At 59.1% G+C, this 21207-nt stretch overlaps 1 protein-coding gene across 1 annotated transcript; it reads right to left on the reverse strand.

Annotated features, from left to right (window-relative positions):
• Positions 1-936: 936 nt before the first annotated feature.
• ARID3C (AT-rich interaction domain 3C) lies at positions 937-20170 on the reverse strand. The gene is made up of 7 exons (XM_065657303.1): positions 19886-20170; positions 7070-7142; positions 3120-3303; positions 2703-2947; positions 2133-2402; positions 1866-1955; positions 937-1079 (listed from the first exon to the last, which is right to left on the reverse strand). Exons 1-7 carry the CDS (start codon positions 20168-20170, stop codon positions 937-939), a joined length of 1290 nt encoding a protein of 429 aa, XP_065513375.1.
• Positions 20171-21207: the final 1037 nt, after the last annotated feature.

Consider the following 21207-nt stretch of genomic DNA (forward strand, 5'->3'; position numbering starts at 1 on the left):
CTGCTGGTCCTCTCTGCCCTGCCCCCACCAACAAGCTCCTCCCAGTGCACAAGTCCCACCCCAATAAGCTCCACCTCCACTTAACCCATCACATCTCACCCCTACCAGTCCCACTAATATCCCCAAAATTTGCCCCCCAGGGTGACCCCCAGAGTTGAGGACCTGGGGGGTTGAGGTGCCACCACCCTGGGGTGGCCAGAGGGCACCCAGGACCCTGAGGGTGTCTCAGGGTGGTGGCAGCGAGTCCAAGCAGCGTGGGAGGGTGGTGTCAGGGTGTCTGCAGTGGGTAGGGGGTGCAGTATAGAGGGGATGCAGTCTATAAGGGCTACAGTTTTATAGGGGCTGCAGCGTATAGGAACTGCAGTGTTTGCACTACGGATGTGCATAGGGAATGCAGTGTATGGGGACTGCAGCATATGCATTTAGAGTTTGTATAAGGAATGCGGTGTGCACAGAGCTGTGTATAGGGGAGGACAGTATGTAAGAGACGCAGTGTGTGCATTTAGTGTGGCAATGTGTTGGACACACTCTGTACATTGAGGTGTGTATAGGGGATGCAGTGCATGCACTGAGGTGGGTATAGGGGTGACAGTGCGTGCATTGAGGTGTGTATAGGGGCTGCAGTGTGCAGGGGACGCAGCATGCGGGGCCCAGGGGTGCACCAGGCAGCAGGGCAGGCAGGAGCTGTATGGGGGGGGACACCTGGGAAGGATGGTGTGTGGGGAGCAATACTTGGAGGGAAAGGGTCTCACAAGTGGTGATAAGGGACAAAAGGGGCCACATAGGTGCTCACAGCCTTGCAGACACAACTCTGTACTGCAGCAAGGGGCACCTTTGGGTCTCTCGTCCCGCCTGATGGCCCAGCTGGGTTCCACAGCTCAGCCCCCCAGGCCCTGGATATCTGCATCTGCTTTCAGGGTGGGGGGGGCATCTCCCCTACGGCGACGTGCTGGTGGGAGTGTGGCTGTGCGAGGGGGCTGGGAGCAGCGGGTTCGGGGCCGGCGCAGGGTTCGGACGGCTCTGGGTGCTCCCTCCACCAGGTGCTGGGGGCGCTGGGGGCCGGCGGGCAAACAGGACACCTGGGGAGCAAGAGCAAAGGGGTTAGGGCAAGCCCAGGGCTGGGGCTCTGCTCATCTGGCACCCAGGCTGGGGAGTCTGGGACCAGCACCTTTAGGGGCTCCAGCCCCCCACATCGCCTTTGGTACCTCCCTCAGCCCAGCTGCCCTCCCCTGTGGTGGCCTGGGACCATTTGGTTGGCTGCTGATTTGTCTGCTGATTAGCCCACCACTTCCAGCTCATTAAATATTTAAGTCCTGAAGGAAAACCCATCAGTTTTAATTGGGGGTATCTCAATGAGGCACAGGATGAACTGCTTGGCCAGGTAGGTGCACATCAGCACCCTGAAGAAGCCTCTGCTCCAGCAAAACACCCCAACATTTTCTCCTGCCTCCAACACCACGCTCTGCAGTCAACCCCACAGCCAGCTAGAGACCCTCTGGGCACACCAGCATTGAGGCGACCCCAAATCCAAGTTCCACCTCCAGGAGAGCTCCAGGGGGGAGAATGACCTTAGGTGCCTTTTAGCACTTCTCAGCCCAAGTCCATCCGTCCATCCGTCCATCCACCCATCCACCCATCCATCCTCCACTTTGGACTGTCACTGCCAGCCTCTGCTGGGGCCCAATTTCCATCCTCACTGACCCCCTCCTCCTCCTGCCCCCACTCCCCAGGCCCTGCCACTTCATTACAATGGATTTTATAGTAAAGACATCAGATTGAAGGAAGGACTTGCTGGCCAGGCAGTGGCTATAAGTTATTGGATTTCCTGGCCGCAATTACACGGGCCAAGCGGCCCTTCTATTTACCTGTGTAGACAACTCCATTTATTTCTATTGACATGTTGATACTGCTAATGCCGTTGGTGGACAGGTTCAATGCGGTCTCCTGTCTGTCATCTGGGGAAAGGAAATACCGATATCAGCATGAAGAGAAACAGAAACAAGAACCTGCCCAAGAGAGAGATGTGGGGCTCCAGCCTCTCCTGGCATCCCTGCTCCACTCCAGCTGCTGCTGCTCTCTCCTGGGGTGCCGAGGGATGGGGTGACCCAATATGAGGTGTTGCACCTCACTACCTCGGTTGGAGATCTTGACATTCATGGGGAACTGGGAGGCCACAGCCAGGAGGTTGTGCTGCAGTGCGTGTTGCACCAGCCGCTGCTGCTCTTCCACCATCAGGGCCACCTTCTTCTCCGGGGGCTCCCCCGTCTCCAGCTTTTCCCGTAGCTGCTCCAGCACCACTGCCTGCGAGGCGGCTGCTGCTTGAGCCGCGGCGAGGTGGTGGCCAGCCAGTCCCACCGGGATAGCGATGCGCCCCGGCACTGCTGCCGCCAGCACGCCGTCCTCTGCAATGACTGGGAGAGCTCAGCAGGTCCCCCCATCACCACCCCACGTCACCACCCCCAGCTGGTGCCACCTTCATCCCACTAACAGGATAGGCCACCACCCCCAGCATCTGGGCTTGGTCCTTCTCTAAAGCCAGGAGAAATAAACATTTCTCAGTCCCAGCGAGGGACTAAAATAAAATTTTTCCTGTTTTCCCCATGGAAAAAGGGCAAAGCAGACAAGGAACATCCCTGCTGTTGCAGTGGTGTCCATCCCTGGGGAGAAATGCCCGCTGCAGGGCAGATGTGGTCCTCACCCACCTTTCTTAATAGTGTGCACTTGGCTGAGCTGGCCGCAGCTGTGCGTGGAGATGCTAAGAGCTGGCAGCGGCATTTTGGGGGAGCCCAGCAGTGTTGGGGTGCCGGCCGGCGAGTAGTTGAAGAGTGCTGTGCCGAAACTCTGCCTCCGTCCCTCCCGCCGGTTGCTGTCGATGGCAGCTTGGAGCTCCCCAGGAGAGCTGAGCGCTCGCTTCTCACATTCGTAGGGATACAGGTACTTCATGTATCTGCATGGGGAGAGAACCAGGATGAGACCCAGCACCATGTGCCTCCCAGGCAGCCCTGTACTGAGAGGCGACTGGGGTGGGGATGGCACTTGGGAAGGGGCAGGTCCCTCCATCCCACTTTGGGGCACCCAGGGTGGACGCCCCCCACCTGCCACCAATGCCGGACACTCACTGCGTGCGGAGGGTGAAGGCAGCGCTGGTGATGGAGGTAGGTAGGTTGAGGCCTTTGGTGATCTCCCGCCAGATCTTCTTGTTGATGACTTCGACCAGGCCACCCTTGTCCGTCACCAGTCGGTAGAGCGTGTACAAGTCCAGCACTTGCTTGGCCATGATGGGGATGCGGTTCACGGGTGTCCCTTCCAAGGAGAGGAAAAGAGCACAGGGTAAGCCCACAGACACCCTCACTCCCTGGGGACACACCTTGTCCCCATGGCCACTGGAGGTACCAGCTGCCCCCCAAAGGGGAGATGCATCTTTCTGTGCCCAGGTGAGCACCCATGGGCACCCATGGTGCAGGTACAACCTCTATCATGACTGTGAGTGGGGCAGACCCCACCACGCTGGCACAGGGTCCCCATTGATAGAACTGTTGGTGGGGATGGGTATGCTGTCAGCTGGCATGTGAGGGCACAGTGGGATGGGCAAAGGGTCTCCTCCTGAGCCCCTTAAGAGAGTGTCTTTGCCTCACAGCTCTTAGAGCTCCCTGTAGAGCATCTTCCTCCTAAATCTGCCAGAGCATCCTAGAAGGAATCTCTCTGTAAGCCCCTTTCAGAGACCCATAAAGAGACACCCCTCCTAAACTTTATAAAAAGGACTCACTCTGTAACCCTCTCTGAAGGGGGACTCTCCCCATAACCCTTCTGGAGGGACTCACCCTATAACCTCCCAATGGAGACGTTCTCTCTCTTAAAAATCCCCTCAGAGCCCCACAAAGAGGGACATCCCTATGAGTTCCCCTCATAGACACTCCACCCCACAGATCCCCCCAGCAGCCCTTGACTGCTTAAAGGCCTTCAGTGCCCCTTCTCAAGAGACCTGACCCCAAATACCCTCCAAGCGCCCTCAGTAGAGACCCTGACCCCGGTCCCTTAGCATCGTCACCCCACTGAGGCCACGGGGTGAGGGGACATGGAGCCATCAGGACTCTGTGAGCCCAGCATGGACCAGCGTGGTCCCCACAGCCACACGCTCTGGTTACAACCCCCTCCCCACTTTTCCCGCACCCCCTGACAGCCCCCACAGCCTTGCTCTGCCACACAATGTCCCAGGGCAATGGTCTGGGCAGCGGCTGGGGGCTGCAGCAGGGTAGAGGAGGGAAAAGCATCCAAACCCATCCTGTTCCATCCCACCCCGTATTTATTCCTCCTGCGGGGCAGCGGGGTGCAGACGGTATCGGAAAGCCATCTGTTTGGCTGGGGGAGGCTGTCACGGCTGTGCTTCTCCCCTCAAACAAAGCCGTCACTCACCGCCATCCTCCAGCATTCCTAATTTATGGCCCTGATATTGGCTCAGCTTCCTCACATAAGCCTGAAAAATGAGCTCTTTTTATTCCTTTACTGAGTTAATTTAACTTTTTTGTGTGTGTGTGTGTTGTTTGCTCAGTCAGGAAGGGGGAGAGGAGTTTATCCTCCTGGGAAAAAGGCAGAGATATCGACTTGATTTCAACCAGCGGCCCCTCATCAGCTCTACCTGGGGGCTGCTGGCACTGGCTCCAACACCCCAAGGGGGCCCAAATCGAGGGCTTCCTATCACCCCAACAAGATAATGAGTTTGCAGGATCTCAGCACTTGATTGATAGCCCATGGACTTATTTTTTCTTCTCCCCTCCCCAGCCGTGTCGGCTAATGAAAGAGGCTCATCATTAATCTCAGGGCTGCATGGGGCGGGTGGCTGGTGCCCGTCCTGCTGACAAAGAGACCTGTCTGCGTCCCTGCAGAGTGATGGCCCCAGCCCCGGCTGGGATGAGCAGCACAAAAGCCCGGGGAGGTGATGCAGCCATTGTGGTGCTGCAATTAGCTCCTTGATTGATTAATGGCCCCATGTTATCAGCAGGCCCTTGACTTGGTGGGGGAACAGGGGGGCCCTGTGGACGCCCCCAGGGACCAAAAGCAGCATTAGTCCCCCCTACAATCCAACTCACCGCTTTCGGGAGTGCCACAGAGGCTGGAGCACAGGGATGAGGTGCCTCACTGCCTGCACCCCATGTCTGATGGGGTGACACCATCACCCCCATCTCACCCCTGCTCCCCCAGACCCCCTCCAGCATTCACACCACCTGCCACTGGGCCTGTGTGTCCCTGCCATGGGGTCTCTGATGTCCCTCCTAGGGGGGCTGTCCCCAGACCTTATTTCAGCCTTGCTGATTTTCCACCTCACTGACAAATGCCCTGACAATGGGGGACACACAGGGCTCACTTCAGAAGCATTAATCCCCTCTGGCCCACTGCCACCTCAGAGACACAACCTGGGGGTCACAGCCCCTGTCCGTGCACCCCTGGGTGCCCCAGCAGCACCCACACTGGCCCACGTGTGCTGATTCTCAGCCAGCTCCTGATGACCCCTGGGATGCTGTCCCTGTCCCACGGCCCCTCTGTCTACTTTCTCGTTGCTACCCAGCTCCAAAATCCCCCACTCCTCCAACAAGCGCATGCACACCTGCAGCGGCACACCCATACCCGCGCACTCGTGTCCGCACACCCGCCTGCCCTCCCTGGGCAGATGCTACCAGTTCAGAGGAGGTGCAGGATGGAGGGGACAGGAGCAGGATGGCTGGACATGGAGAGGTGAGAAGCACTGTGCACAAGGAAGCATCAAGCTCCCTCCCTCCTCCCTGCACCACCAGGCGCTTGCTTAATTAGCCCTGGCCCCAATGGCAAGGGAGTTAATTAGCTCTGGAGAGAGAGATAATGAAGCTGTGGAACTGCCCATGAATCTTGCAGCTGATGGATGCTGGGGGGACAAGGCAGCACTGATGCTCCCACCTGCTCCCCACAGCCCCACGCCAGGGCCCAGGGGACTAGGGGGCACCCATGGCGTGGTACCCAGCCCCCCAGCCCAACTCCAGCCAGGCTCCAGTGTGAGTCCCACAGACACGCCAGCGCCCTGTAGCACAGCCTTGGGTGAAATGAGCTCGTGGGGTCTCGGCCTGGCCCAAAAGCCAACCACTGCTACCCCACAAGTGAGTGGGTACCCCCACTACTCTTCCCACGGGCATGAGCCTGGGGGCAACTGCCCCTTTCTGTCCACCCTCGCCCCACGCACAGCCAGCCCCACTGCTCCTGCACCCTCCTCAGCCCTTCCGTGTTAATTAGCTCGGCATTAACCTCTGCCTGGGGTTTACTGGCTATTGAGCGGCATGTTCATTAATCCACACACCAGCAAAAGGCTCTAATTAATACAGCCGGCCACACGCTTGCACTCGCCAACTTTTAATTGTCGCAGGCCCGGCCAGGGAGGGCGAAGGTTAAAGCATTTATTGAGTCCCCAGGAGCCAGCTTGGCCCCCCATGCCGATTGCAAAGATTTCCGATGCGGCTGCGCCGTCTGGAGAGCCCTTAACCCCTGGGTGTCCGGTGCTGCCCGGACTGCTGACCCCCCTCCTGCAGCATCTTGGGCATCGTTAAGAGGTATCGGTAATGAGCATACTCACTGCAAATGGGGAGTCACAATGGGCGTCACTAACGGGCACTGCCAAGGGCATCCCCACCAGGCACAGCTGTACGCCCCTGCCAACAGGCACTGCTAATGGGCATCATTAACGGGTGCTGCTAATAGTTGTCTCCACCTCCCCATGGGGCATTGCCAGTGGGCATCCCTCCCCAGCATCGCTAAAGGGCATCGACAACTGGCATCGCCACCAGCCCCAGCTCGGGGGAGCCCAGGGGAGCCCCTCCAGCCAGCAGGCACCCAGGGTTCAGCCTGGGGCAATGGGGGCAAATGGGTGTGAGTTTACACATGTGCCTGTGTGTGTGTAGGAGATGGGGGTGGGAGGCACAGCAGGACCTTCCCAGGGGGCTCGCAGAGACCCACAGCAGCTCGGAGCCTGAGTGGACCACGTCATGAGCCCCCCCAGGCAGCTGAGGCAGGGGTATCAGTGGTGCCCACCCCAGCCACCCACCTTTACCTCTCTTCTGCATGAAGCCGAAGAGGTCATCCAGGAACTCCTTCCGTTTCGGGTCTTCGTCCAGTTCATAGAGCTGGGGGCAGAAGAGAGAGGGTCAGTGCTGCCGGCACACGTGGGTGCGTGAGGCAGAGAGGGCAGCGCTGGGGGAGGACCCTGCCCGTGCCACGACCCAGCATCACCCCTGGCCCTACCTGCCCACTCTACTGGCAATGACAGGATCTCCCTGCATCACGGACAGAATCCCTTGGTGCACCCTCTGTGCTGGTAGCACCAGGATCTATCCGTGCATGGGGCCTGGCGTGGGCTCCCCACACACCACTGACTATTTTGCACCCTTGCTGCAGAGACGCTGCATCTGTGCCTCAGGTTCCCCTGCCCCTCGCCTCTCTAAATACAGAGATGACAGTGTTTCAAACCGGGAAGACGATGACTATACAGATGGCGCAGCAGCAAATCCTGGGATCCCAGGCTGGTCCCTGGGACTGAGATGCTCAGCCCTGCTCTGGCTCAGCAGCCTCCCAGCACTGCGCAGTGCTGGTGTTCAGCAGATCCCAGCGTGGGATCAACATTTTCTTCTGCAGGGACACACATCCACCTGCACAGTGGAGATGCTGGTCCTGTCCTGGGGCAGGACAAGCTGGCAGGACCACAGTGCTGGTTGCTGGCAAGGGAGCTGCAAGTGACAGGGCTGCCCCACTCGACTGGGGTGACAGGGCTATCGACGACCTGATAAGCATGGCTCAAGCTGTGTCACCACACGCTGAGGACTAATCAATGGCAGAGGACAGCCTGAGGTGCCTCCGCAGAGGGACATGCTCCCAAATCCTCTTCAGCTGAGCATGGTATCTCCCCTGGGTGGGCATGTGGACTCCAAGTCTATCTTCCTCATCTCCACACGGGGACCGGGGCGTGAGCACAGCAGCGCCATGTCCCTGCACGGCACAAGGTCTTCCCACAGTGGATGTGTGTGTACAAAGCCACATGTGCGTGCACCGTGTGCAAGTGCACGAGCACAAAATGGTGAGTGCAGTGTTGTGTGCGCGCTGACATTGGTGCTCATCTGTCCCAGCAAGTTTGTGGCAGCATTGACACGTGTGCAAGCCAGTGAGTGTGCACGCGGTTGCACGGATGCACACATACGGCTCTGTGGATACTTATATGTGGTGGATGGATGTACCTCCGGACACACAGACACAACCCCCCAGGCTGAGCTGACAGACAGCACCAGGGAGGCAAGCGCTGCCCCTACACCAGGGACACGAAGCGCCAGTTCCGTGCGAAAGCCAGGGCTTGCCTGATTCCAGCACAGCACCTGGGTGACCATGACAAATTGGAGCCCATCAGATCGATGGCCCAGCAGTAAAAGTCAGAGCACATGAAGGAAAAATTAGCACCAATCGAAGGCGCTATAGACACCAATTCCTCCCAGTGAGCCCGGTAAGAATTTAAAGCCATTGAAAAGAAACAAAACTCAGCAGTCCAGAATGGATTTCCAAAACATATACAAAGAAATGCAAGCTGGAAAACAAAGTCAGGCACAAAATAGAGTCGTTTAAAAAACAATTGTGCTGGGAAAGGCCGTTAAAAACCAATAGAAAGGGAGCGTCCCCCCTCCACACAGCACATCATTCACCGAGCAGATAAAGGGAGCTGGGTTGTGGGGAGGTGTCAGGCTGGGGGGACATGGGGATGGGGGGATGCAGGGATGTGATGCGGACACATGAATACAGGGATATAGGGATGCAGGGACGCGGGGACACGGGAATGTAGGGATGTGGGGATGCAGGGACCTGGGGGACATGGAGATGTGGGGACACAGGGATGGGGGCACATGGGGACACATAGCGATGCAGGGATGGTCCTACAGACACTCCACAGTCTCCATCACCAGATGGACGTATCTAACACAGTCCCCCCCACCCCATGGGTGCCAGCTGCCTGTCCCTTGTCTAACAGATGGGTGCTAACTGCCTATCCCTAACCTAGTCAATGGGTGTTGCTGCCTGTCTCTCACCGCACCCAGGGCTCCGAGCCACTCCACAGTGCTCCACCCCTACCCCTTCCTTGTCCTCTAGATGCCACTTGCCAGTACCTTGTCCCTCCCCTCCACTCTGCCCCACTCTGTGTCCCATTCCCATCACCTGACCTTTCCCAGGAGCATCTCAAGACATTGATTACGGTACCAAGGTCAGGCTCGGAGCAGAGCTCCAAGGGGCTGCTTTGATTTTTGCCCTGGGATGGCTGTGTACAATAGGATTTGCCTGCATTTCCCTGCCTGTCCCCGTCTGCAAGAGGGCTCTGACCCCCACTGCACCACACCAAGCACATTTCCACCCCCTGCGATCTCCTGGCTTGTCAAAGCAGGAGCAAACCCCCTCAAAGGAGGCAACCACTACCCATCCCACAGCAGGGCGAAGCCACCACATTGCCAGGGGTCAACCCAGTGGGTGGGCTTCTGCACCCACATCTCCACCAGGTCCGCCGGGGCCACTTGTGTTTCTTCTTCCACCAAAGCAGGCAGGATCCCACCAGGCACATGCCACCACTGCCTCCAGCCTCTGAAACAGGTGCAGCCTCCAAGTGCTGAGATCTATTTTTTCACCATTTATTAACCTCTAACCTTTTATCTGTGGGGCCCCAAGATGCAAAAACACATTACATCAAACAGGGAGCAAAGGTCAGCTTTTAAGTGGAAACGAGGGTGGAACCAAGTAACAGAGGATACACCAGGCATCCCATGAGATTTGGGGATGCTCAGGCCGGAGAAGATGTGGCTTTGGGGGACTCTTGCTGATGAGGGGTGGGCTGGGTCCCAGCCAAGGCTGGAAATGGGATCCAGGTGCCACAGGCTCACAGGAATGCCATGGGTAGTGGCCTGCTACAGCTTCCAGGCATGGAGGGATCTCCAGACACCCCCAGCCCTGAGAAAGGAGACAGCTCCATTCCCTATGCAGGGTTCCTGGTGCTGCCCCTCACCCTTCTCCTGCAGGGTGGGCACCATGGTCCCCTCCTGCCTTGTTTGGAGAGTGACCATCTAAGTGGCAGATCACCACCCCCCGGGGTCATACACAAGCCTTGTGGGGACATAAGCACCTCAGGTGGGTGTACAGAACTCCATACAGGTTGACACAACCCCACACGGGTGTGCACAAGCCCACAAAAGCATACACAACTCAACCCAGGCATGCACAACCCTGTATGGGCTCTCACAAGCCCATGTGAGTGTGCACAACCTTGTGCAGGTACATACAACCCCACATGAATGTGCACACCCAACTCCATACAAATGTGTGCACAACCCTCTATATGCATGCACATGCTCCCAGGAACACACACAAGATTGCATAGGCATGTAAAACCCTCCACAAGCATACATAGCCCTGCATCAGTGTGCACAACCCTGCAAGGGTGCACAGGACATCATGCCAGTGTGCAGTCCTGTACATGCACACACAACCCACACAGGCACAAATCCCTACACAGGCACATACAACTGTGCCTGGATGTGCACAGCCTCCTCCAAGTGCACACAACTTGGGGTCAGATGAGCATGCACAGACTTCTGTGGGTGCACACAGCTCTGCATGAGCGTGCACAGCCCCACACATGCGTGCACAGCCCTGCATGGGCATGCACCCCAGATGTGCATGCACAACCCTAGATGGACACGCACAGCTCCATATGCTCACGCCCAACCCTGTATGTGCACACAAAACCTCAGACAAGCACTTAGAATCCCAAATGGGCATGCACAAGCCCATACACAACCCCATAGGTGCATGGACGACCTGATACAGACAAGCACAAACCCAGACAGGCACGCACAGATCCACACTACACCCACAACTCTAGACAGGTGTGCACAACCCCAGACGGGCACACACAGTCACTGTCTAGCATGCGCATGCGGGCATGCACAACCCCAGACAACCCCACCCCACAGGGGCACACACCACCCCAGAGCATCTCCCCACCGCGCACCTCTGAGCAGTCAGGCAGGCCTTGCCCAGGGGCAGTTGTGCAACATGAGCAGCGTCTCCTGCTTGCAGTGACCTATGAGCAAGGACCCTTTTAATCGTGTTTGTATTGATATAATTAGTAACTCATTTAACGCCATCGATGTAACTATATTCCTCTATAAACAGAAGTATTAAACTGTCAAGCCCCGGGATCAATAACCCGCCGGTGCACAGCGCAGCTCTGCTCTGCCGACCTCGGGGATCCCGTCCATGGTGCTTCGCCCCCCCAAAAGCCATGGCACCGCCAGCGCTGCCCCACCTCCATCTGGCACTGCCACTTGGGTGCTGATACACGGCCAGAGCAGGGTTTCCTCATCTCCACTCCACTCTGGGTGCAGCTCCAAGGACCCCGTTCCCTCCCATGATACCATTGCCATGGCAACATCTTTATTCCTTAAGGGATGGGGATAACGAGGCTTGTCGGGCAGGTTAAAGGTCAACAGGTCGAACATGGTTTATTAAAAGGACCCAAACAAACCTTGTGCCTCCCCCTGCCTCATCAATGTGGTTAAATAACATCGTTAGCACCTCTCACTAATCTGGGAGATGCTGGGAGGGTTCATAGGGCTGGAGCTGTGGTCCCCACCACCCCAATGCCCAGCAGATCCCCTAGACAGAGGAAGGTTGTGGTGATGTGCTAAGCCACCCCTCAGGCATTTCCAGGCTGCTCTGCCCCAGCGAGCTCCCCCTCACACCCCCCCAGGTGCTGCTGCCAAGGGAAGCGATCGCAGCAGGACCCCCCGCCGCCCCTGCTCAGCTGCCACCTCCTGCTGGCAGCTAGGGCTCAGATCAGCAACCAGGATTTAATCCACTTAATATGAGTCACATCGATCCCAGACCCTGCTCAGCTCCCACCCGCCTCGCATCCCCCCCGCCAACCCCGAGCCGCTTAATATGCACCACATTGATTAGCCACACTGCTAATTTTTCCATCTGGCTGCTGTGCACGCAGGGAGCTCAGGCAATGCTCGTCTCTGTGCATCCCCCAAGCTTCCCGAGGTGCAGCTGCATGCCATGGGAGGCCAACCGCTGCCTGGCTATTTTTGGGTCTCTGCACCTCTCCAGAGCATCACTGGCATCTCTGAGCTGGGGTTCCCTAGCTCCTTCCCCAGGGAGACAGTGCAAGGTCAGGTACCTGGACACCATGTCCCCCTGCCCCCGTGTCCTTATGGGATGGGTGGATGGGAAAGCCATTGGTGCCTCAGTTTACCCTGCAGGCTTGCAACCACAGGAACTAGCTATTCCAGGTTGATGCACAGCCCCATGCACCCCAGGGTGCAAGGACCCCAAAAGCAGCCATGGCCAGAGCCCCCCAGTGCTTCCCCAGCTGCGGGCCACATGTAAAGGAGCTGAGGGCTCATGGGTCCCCTCCCCGTCCCCCTTGCTGGAGGTTGGGGTCAGCTCACTCCCCGCTGGGCACAAACCACCCCCTGACCTTGCGAGCCACTGCTCGCCTCCACCGCCAGCCATTAATAAGTTAATGGTTACGCGATGGCTTTGCCCGGACGCCAGCTACATTTGAAAGCACTGCCAGCTCTTAAGGGGGTGCTGCTCCCCTGACCCTAAAGCCCCAATGGGTGCTGGGGTGCTCTCTTGCCCCAACATTTGCAGCCTCAGCGGTCACACCCCTGGTGTGGCTGGACACCCCCATCCAGAGCCCTCTCCCCAGCACTGCAGCTCCCCCCTCAATGCCTTTCATCATGCTTAATATTTAACGGTGCTTTATAGAGCAGCAGGTTTAATCAGCGCTGATAATGCGGCGGATCCGGCAGGTCATTAAAACCGCCCCCCCTTCCCTCTGTGGCGGGCGCCGTCACTCCCAGGAGAGCTGCCTGCTGCAAACATTAACCTGGCTTTGCGCAAGGTGAGGGACTGTTTGCTGGCAGTGCTGGCCTTGGGACAGCAGCCCCCTGCCCACAGCCCAGGTCTGGGGTGAAAGGGGGGAATCTCACACAGCTCCCAGCTGCCTCCTCAATGGGTTTTGCAGGAAGGGAAACTGAGGCACGGGGTGCCAGCATGGCTCACCCAAGGTTTGGAGCCACATGTCCAGAGGCCACCACAGGCACCGTCCGCAGCCCCATCCGACCATCCTATATCCATCTGCCTGGGGGCTGTGGCACGAGGGGTGGTCCCAGCTCCCAGCGAGCGCGCGTCCCCCACGCCCGGCCCCTTGTTACTTGTTCATGGCTGAACAGGCAGGGAGTCAATGAGGGGATTTGTTCAGGTTAACCTCCCTGACCCTCAGGCACTTGCCATGCTGCCACCTCCCCCTCCATCCTTGCCTTCCTCTCCATCCCTGCCTCCCCCTCCATCCCTCCCAGGGTCACCAGAGCCAGGGTACACCCCTCCGGTGCCAGAACTACCCCAGGTGTCCCCCAAGGGACACGCATGCGTACACCCGCTATATGTGCCTAGGTGTGCACACGAGGTATGTGCTTGCACACCAGGGGTTTGCTTGTGCACACACATATAGGACAAGGCGAGTAGAGGGGTGCACACCTGGGGGGCTGTGCACATGCCTGGGACGCATGTTGGGTGCTCGGTGACCACCTTGTGCACTGCTGGCCTCATCCCCTTCCTCTGGCTGCTCTGAAGGGCCAATGGGGCAGGAAGGGCTGGTGGCACCTCCCACGCTGGAGACCCCATCCCCTGCTGCTGCTGCCACAAGAGCTGCTTGCCCGAGCAGAAAGGGCGTCTGGGGCTGGTGCTCGCTCCCACCCTATCACCAGATCCAGGATGAAGCAGACTCAAACTGCAGCCTGCAGCAGGGGAAAGCAGCCCCACCAACCTGGGCACGCTGGGTGTGTGCTCTGTGCCCCAGGGGACAGGTGTCCACAGCTGCCACGTACAGAACCCAGCACACTCACTCTGTGCATGCTCTCACACCCAGTGCACCCCTACCTGCACACTGACACAGCCCCTGGTTTGCTCTGCACATGCACACGTTGTGTGCATGCTCTCCTCGTTGCACACTAACCCCCAGGCATGCTCTCCTTGGGCAAACAGCCCCCTTGTGCATGCTCACAGCCCCTATACACACTTTCCCTCTGCACACACAGCCCCCCCGTGCATGCTCATGCATCTGCTACACACTCGTCCTGTGCACACATGCTCCCTGTGCACATTCATCCATCACCCTTACACACTCACACACTCCCTATACCCACTCTCCTTTTGCACACACATTCTGTGCACACTCAAACATCCCCTGTATACTCTCCCTGTGCACACATACACATCTGCTGTGCATGCTCACACATCCCCTGTGCATTCCCCCTGTGCACACTTTCTCTGTACACACACCCACCTTGTGCGTGCTCATGCATTTCCCTATACATTCTCACCCTGGTGCACCCTCACACACCACCTATACACACTGTTCCTGGTGCATATTGACCCCCAAGCACACCTGAGCTCACTCCCACGCCCCACACAGCTGCAAACCTCCAGAGGCAGTCCAGTGGGACCAGATGCCCCCTCCCTGCCACAGCTCTGCCCACCCTGCTGCCTGCATAGAGGATTTACCTCCACTATTAACTCAGTGAGTGGATTAGTGAGAAGGCCCAAGTCACCAAGGGGTTACATCCCCCCCCCCAAACTTCCTACTCGCATCAAATTCTGGGGTGGGTGCTCCTGCTGGTGGCAGGTGGCTGCTGGCACTCCTCTCCCACCTGCAGTACCTTTATTCTCACATATTTGATTAGTTTTTACACCTCCTCTTTGGAGCCCCTGATTCCAAGCCCTAGGGATTACCCGGTCCAGAGATGGTGTCACGGCAGCCACCAAGGCTCTCAGCATCCCTCAGACTGCAGCAGGGCTGGGAGCAGGGGGCCAGCACCCACCAGGACTGCTCAGCACTGTGGGCTTGGCGAAGGGGCTCAGGGGTGGTCGTGGAAGGGGGCTCAGCCCCCAAGTCCTGCCTCAAACACCCGTGGGTCCACACGGTTCTGTATGTGGAGACACTGGTCCATGCATGTGCAGGAGTGCCCATGCACACAGGGACACTACATGCATCCCTACAGATACACATGGGTGTGTTCAGACACATGTGGGCACACACATGGTCCCATACACACCCCTACACTCACACACATATGGGTCCATACACACTTTGGTCACATCCATACATACCTGTGCACTCATACAAGTCCATATACACCTACCAGCACTCCAGGGGTACACACACATTTGGGCACTTACATGGATCCATACACACACACGGGGTCTTCCAGGGATCCCCACACATGTGAACACTCATATGAGTCCACACACACCCATCAGCACAGGGTTGAGATACACATGGGCATACACCTGTGCCTACATGGACATCTATATGATTCCATACACTCGTGTTGCTCTACATGCACACACATGAGCAGAACACTCCCAGCCATACCCCAGCAGCTCCTTGCTCCTGCCCTGTGCCCCCAAACTCATGCCGGAGCTGCTGCTGTCAGGGATTAGCATGCCGACCCTTGCCGCTGCCACGTCTCCGCTGCAGGTGGTCCCAGCCCCAGGGCAGAGCTCTGCCTGCAGGTTTGCCTTTCAGAAGCTTACAGGCAGCCACGGCCAGGAGCAAACACCACATCCATCCATTCTGCACCCCTCCCTTCCTACAGTGTAACCAGAGACCCTCTAATTTAACCCTGGGAGCCCTGCGGCTGTTGTTGCTGCACCTGGGTTAAAGATGCGCAGGAGGTGGGGGGCTGGGGCAGGGAGATCACCTCCTCCTAACCAGGGTTCCCCTCCTGAGCCACCCCCAGGCCCTGCCACACAGCGACAAGACGGCAGGAGAAAGCTGTGGTGATGCAGGCAGGAGGGCAAGCATTGCAGTCCCTGCCACCCCATTTTGGGATGACTCTGAGGCATGGCGTGGGGGTCCATGGCACAAGGAGGGCTGCAGCCAACCTGAAGCACTTTCCTCCAGACTTTGAGATGCCAGTGCATGCATTCATGGCCAGCGAGCCCCCCCAGATGCATAGAAAGGGCAGGCAGGTGCAAGAAGCAACTGGTGGCAGCAAGGGCAGACAGGGCGGGAGCAGCACCATGGCTGGAGGTGAAACCGTCATGCTGAGTATGGCTGGGGATGATGACAAACAGCTGCTGGCAAAGACAGCCATCCCCCAATTAACCACTGATGCTACCAGACACATGAGAGCTCTGCAAGGGTTGTCTGTGGCTGACATCTCCCTCAGCTGCCTCCGGGCTGGGAGGAAGGAGCTTCAGGGGGGTCCTGATCACCCCAGCTACAACCAAACAGGTCTGAACAAGCCAGTGGGGCCAGCAAACACTCTGCTGCCAGAAGGCTGGGCACAAAACCCAGGCGGTTCGAGTCCCTCCTTCCTGGAGCCTTCCCGTGATGCCACCTCTGGGAAGAGCCAGAGGATAGAGAAGGAAGACCCATGTCCTGGTGCTGCTCTTCCATAAGCTGGAAGAAACCATGACACCTGTCCCCACGTATGTGCATGGCTTGTTTGGGGTAAAGCTGAAAACACGAGGCTAAGCTGGCACCAGCAATGCCAGGCTCTCTCCTGTGCCCTCCAATTCAACTGAGTGACGCAGCATTTCAGCATCACAACTTGGTGGTGTCCCCGTCCCCAGGGAAGGGAGGGCTCAAGGGCAGCACATAGTCAGACCCTGTTTGGTGCCCCCCACACTGGGGCTGGGTCCCCCTTGCAGTGCTGGGTTCGGGAGACCTCCCAGACCTTTGCCCAGGTCTCTACCCATGTGTCCTTATCAAGTGTACATAGACGGGCGCCGGGGGCTGATGCAAGAGGCAGGGGTGAGGGGGTCTCACAACCTCCTAACATCAGAGCAGCCCTTCCAGATCACAGCAAAGGTCCTGCCAGCCCCCCAAACTGGCGCCTCAGGAAATATATATAACCAGGGCAAACACATGGGATGTTTCCACAAAATGCTTCCCTGGGCGAAGCAGCATTTACCTGTTAACCCTCAATGGGCTTCTCCACTGCAGCCTCAAGCTCTGCTCTCATTTTTAGCACCACTGCGCTGCATGGAAAACCCCCTGTGGCTGGTCCTACACCCACCTGCCACCCCATCCCCATCTGGGCTCTCTCCTTGATGCAGAGAGCCTGGGAAGTGGATCCTTGCCCACCCTCCTCAGACCAGCCTGGATTTGGGGCTCCCCATTTACTTAGCTGTCCCTTCCACCCTGGAGGATGACAGCAAGGACAGAGACTCCATGACCCATGCCGGCTGATGCCAGTGGTGCCGTGCTGGGATGGGGCAGCTCTGAGAAGGGGGTCCCGGTGAGAGACAGAGCCCCAGCTGCCCCAGGATCTCTCCCTCGCTCCAGAACCCCCATGCTCACACTGCCAGTTCCCAGACAGCTGCGAGCAGGCACATGCCACCTTCCATCCCTCACAGGATCACAGCCCATCCCCTAGGAAACCTCCGAAAGCAGGAGCATGGCCACCCTCCCCGCTTAGCCCCTGCCGAGAGCAGAAAACCTGTTTTCCAGGCTGAGCGAGGCACAGCCCTGCAGCCTGGGGAGGGACCAGGGGGCAGAGGGGACTTATCACTCCCAAGCAGGGGTATGTCCCCTCCCATGCAGGGGCATGTCCCCTCCCGGACGATCACAGAGGAAGGACAGGAGTGACTGCCACCCTGCAGACCCCAATACAAGCCAGCATTGCAGCCTGCCCCAAACTGCCACTCCATATAGTGCAGCACCACACAAAGAGAAGGCAGGGCTGGTCCCAGTAACTCCTTGCTCTTCTCCCTGTCCCATCCCTTGCGAGCCACCCAGAGGCAAAGGGTCCTCTTGTGCCTGTGCATGCAGGGGGCACTGAACATAAGGGACATCCTGCTGTCCCCTAGGCTAGCTGGGACATGCTACCAGGTGGACGACACACATATGGGTCTCTAGAGTAGGGACTCATTGCCTTTACAATCAGTGTTGGAGAAAAAAGACAGCAAGCAAGCAAGGAGCCAGCTCTCACTCTGGGAACTGGTGGCAGGATTTATCGCCTCGCACCGACGTCCCCTGTCATCCATCCCCCCAGTATTCCCACCACATCACTGGCTTTGCTCCTGCTCTGCATGCAGAACATGGGCAGCCCCGGCCAGGACAGGGCGTGAGTCTGAAGGACGAGAAATGCCGGGGATGCTTTCCCTGTGTAAAGCCTCCCCAGGCCCGGGAGGGAGGAGCCACTTCCTACCTCCCAGCTGACGCCGGGAACCGGACAGTCAGCCTTTTTCTGCACAGCAGGGTGTAATGTAACACTTCCCAGACGAGCTATTCGGCCTATGCAGGGCACCCACCCCGAACATCCCCAGGTTGCTTTCCTGGCAGCATCGGGTGCTGGCAGCCTCCCCGGGCACGGCTGTGGAGCACGTGCTGCCTGCGCTCTGCCCACGCCCGTACCTGCTGCCCTACAGGAGGGTGCCCAGGCGGGTGAGCCCTGGAGCCTCTGAATAATACCACACCGTGCAATCATGAAACAAGAAGGGCAGCAGCATGGCCCCACAGCACCCAAAAGTCGAGTCCCTGCTGCTGTCCCCACCCTCTCCTGCCTGCGCCACTGTGGCTGAGACAATATATCCTCTCATCCTACTGCCCCCTGAGCAGCACCATCCTAAAAAGCCACACGCCATCTGTGTGGGGACATCTCTGCTTGCTCCATCCCCTTGTTGCATCCTCCCTGTCACCCACACAGCCACTGACATCACACCTCTCTTGCCCTACGATGAAGCTGAGCACACAGGGAGTGCAAACCTGACCTGGCACCATGCAATCCACAATCACATCCATACTCACACTTGTGCACAGAGCTGCACCCACCACATGCGAACCAGAACTTGCGCAACCCAGCAGGGACAGAATCCATGCACTGGCGCGCGTTATTTAATAGACAGAGGCCTTCCTCCACCCTACATACAAGCCTCAGGAGCCCTGTCCCTGTGCCAGATCTCCGTGACACAGGGATCTCCCCTATGTCTGTCAGGAGTGAGGTGACAGGGTCAACGCACTGCTCCCTCCAACCAGTGTAGGAAATCAACGAGCAGCATTGGCTAGCCATAATATGCCCTGGCCCTCGTGAAGAGACGAAGGAGCTCGGCTGCGTAGCCTGCTGGCTCCTTGGGGTGACCACGCACTGGAGCCCTCGCTCTTGTCCATCTCTGCAAAACTTCCATGGACAGGTGTCACCCCATTTTGCCCATCATGGAAAGCACCAGGGATGGAGCCCGCGTGGGTCATGGTGGGCACAAGGAGATGCCCTGACACTGGGCACCCTGTCACACTGCAAGTCCTGGGGACAGGCATAAGGAACATGGGGGAAGTGGAGTACATGAGGCAAGAGTGGGATAGGGCTTGGTGGCAGGGAGATGGGGAGCACATGAAGATACCTGTTGGGGTGGGACAGGGCTCAGAGACAGGGGCAAGTGAGGACCATTTGCGGATAGCCATTTAGGGCAGGATGGGGCTTTGGGACAGAGGCGCTGGTTTGCACTGACTGTACTCGCCTGGGATGCGGTTTGGGGCCAATGGAGGGGAACTGGGGGGTTCCCATTAGGGTGGCATGGTGATAATGTCTGGGGTAATGGAGGTACTGGGAATGGCAGCTTGGGATGGGACTGGGATGGTGCCTGGGGCAGTGGTGTTGCCTACTTAAGGTGGCGTGCAGATAGGGTCTGGGGGCAGTGGAAGGCATAAGCAGCATCCATTCAGAGAGGGCTGAACCCCGAATTTCGGAGCTGTTGGGGGACACCGGGGATGCCTGCCTGGAGGAGCGAGTGCTGGTGCCAGTGCACCGGTGCGGCAGATCCTTCCTACCTGCTTGAACTGCTCCTCGTAGGTCCACTCGTGGTGCGGGGGGGGCGGCGGGTCGTGGGGCACCCCTTCTTCCTCCTCCTCGTCCTCCTCCTCGTCTTCCTCTTCCTCCTCTTCCTCCTCCTCCTCCCCCGCGCCGGGCGGCGGCCGCGGGCTGGGGGCCGGGCGGCGGCGGGGAGCGGCGGACGGCGGCTCGGGGTCGGGGCCAGGCTCAGCCGGGGGCCGTCGGGGAGCGCCGTCGGGGCCGCGGGCCAGGCGGGCCGCCTGCTGCCGCTGCAGGCTCTCCATCACCGCCGCCAAGCGCAGTCCCCCCGCCGCCCCCGGCCCCCGCGGCGGGGCAGCCGGCTGCGGGCACAGGGCACGGCCTCAGCGCCGCCGCCGGAGGAGGAGGGAAGGGAGGAAGCACCCCCCACCACACCCGCTCTTTCCCCTGCTCCCGGGGGCCCTGCCCAAAAGTTGGGCGCGGAGTTGCCGCCGCACCGGTCGCGGCACCCGGGACCACCCGGGACCACCCGGCACCTTCCCCACGCCCGCCCGGCACCCTGCCCCACCGGGGGACCCGGCCCTCCGGGACCTCATCCCCGCTCCTCCGGGATACTCCCTTCCTGCTCCCACCGGGGACAGGTCAGACCCGGGACCCCCGCCGCTGTCTTGTGAGAAGCTCCCCTCCTCGGTCCTCTGTCGACCCGTGTCCTGCTGGGACACCCCCGCCCCGGTCCCACCGGGGATGGCGTCTTACCGGGGACCCCCTCCTCGGTCCCACTAGAGACCTCCGCTCCGACGGTCCCACCGAGAACTGTCTCCTATCAAGCCCCCCCTCCCGCCCCCGGCGGGATCTCCGTCCCGGTCCCGCCGGCGAGCCCCTCTCGGTCCCACCGGGCGCCCTGTCCTCCCGGGACCCTCCTCCCGTTCCCACCGGGGACCCCCATCCCGCTCCCTGTCCGACCGGGGGTGCTCCCACCCCGCTCCCACCGTGCACCCCCGCGCTACCGGGGCCCCTCCGCTCCGTCCCGTCGCGGTGCAGCCGCGCCGGCCCTCACCAGGGCAGGTTTGGCCGCCAGGCTGGGGTTTTCCACCATGCCGCCGGCTCCGAGCGCCGCCCGGGGCTCGCCCCGCGGTCCCGGGGGGCACGGCCGGCTGCTCCGCCCGGTCCCGGCCCGCCGCTCACATGGCGCCGCGCCCGCCGATATTTCTTTTATTCCGCAGCAGATGAGGGTGGGTGGGATTTTTTCCCTCTTTTCTTTCTTTCTCTCTTTCTTCTTTTTTTTTTTTTTTTTTTTTTTTTTGCAACAAGTGGCAGACAGGCAGCAACACCCCTCCCCGCT

This window comes from Caloenas nicobarica, chromosome Z (genome assembly GCF_036013445.1).
Source record: "Caloenas nicobarica isolate bCalNic1 chromosome Z, bCalNic1.hap1, whole genome shotgun sequence".
NCBI classification, from domain to species: domain Eukaryota; kingdom Metazoa; phylum Chordata; class Aves; order Columbiformes; family Columbidae; genus Caloenas; species Caloenas nicobarica.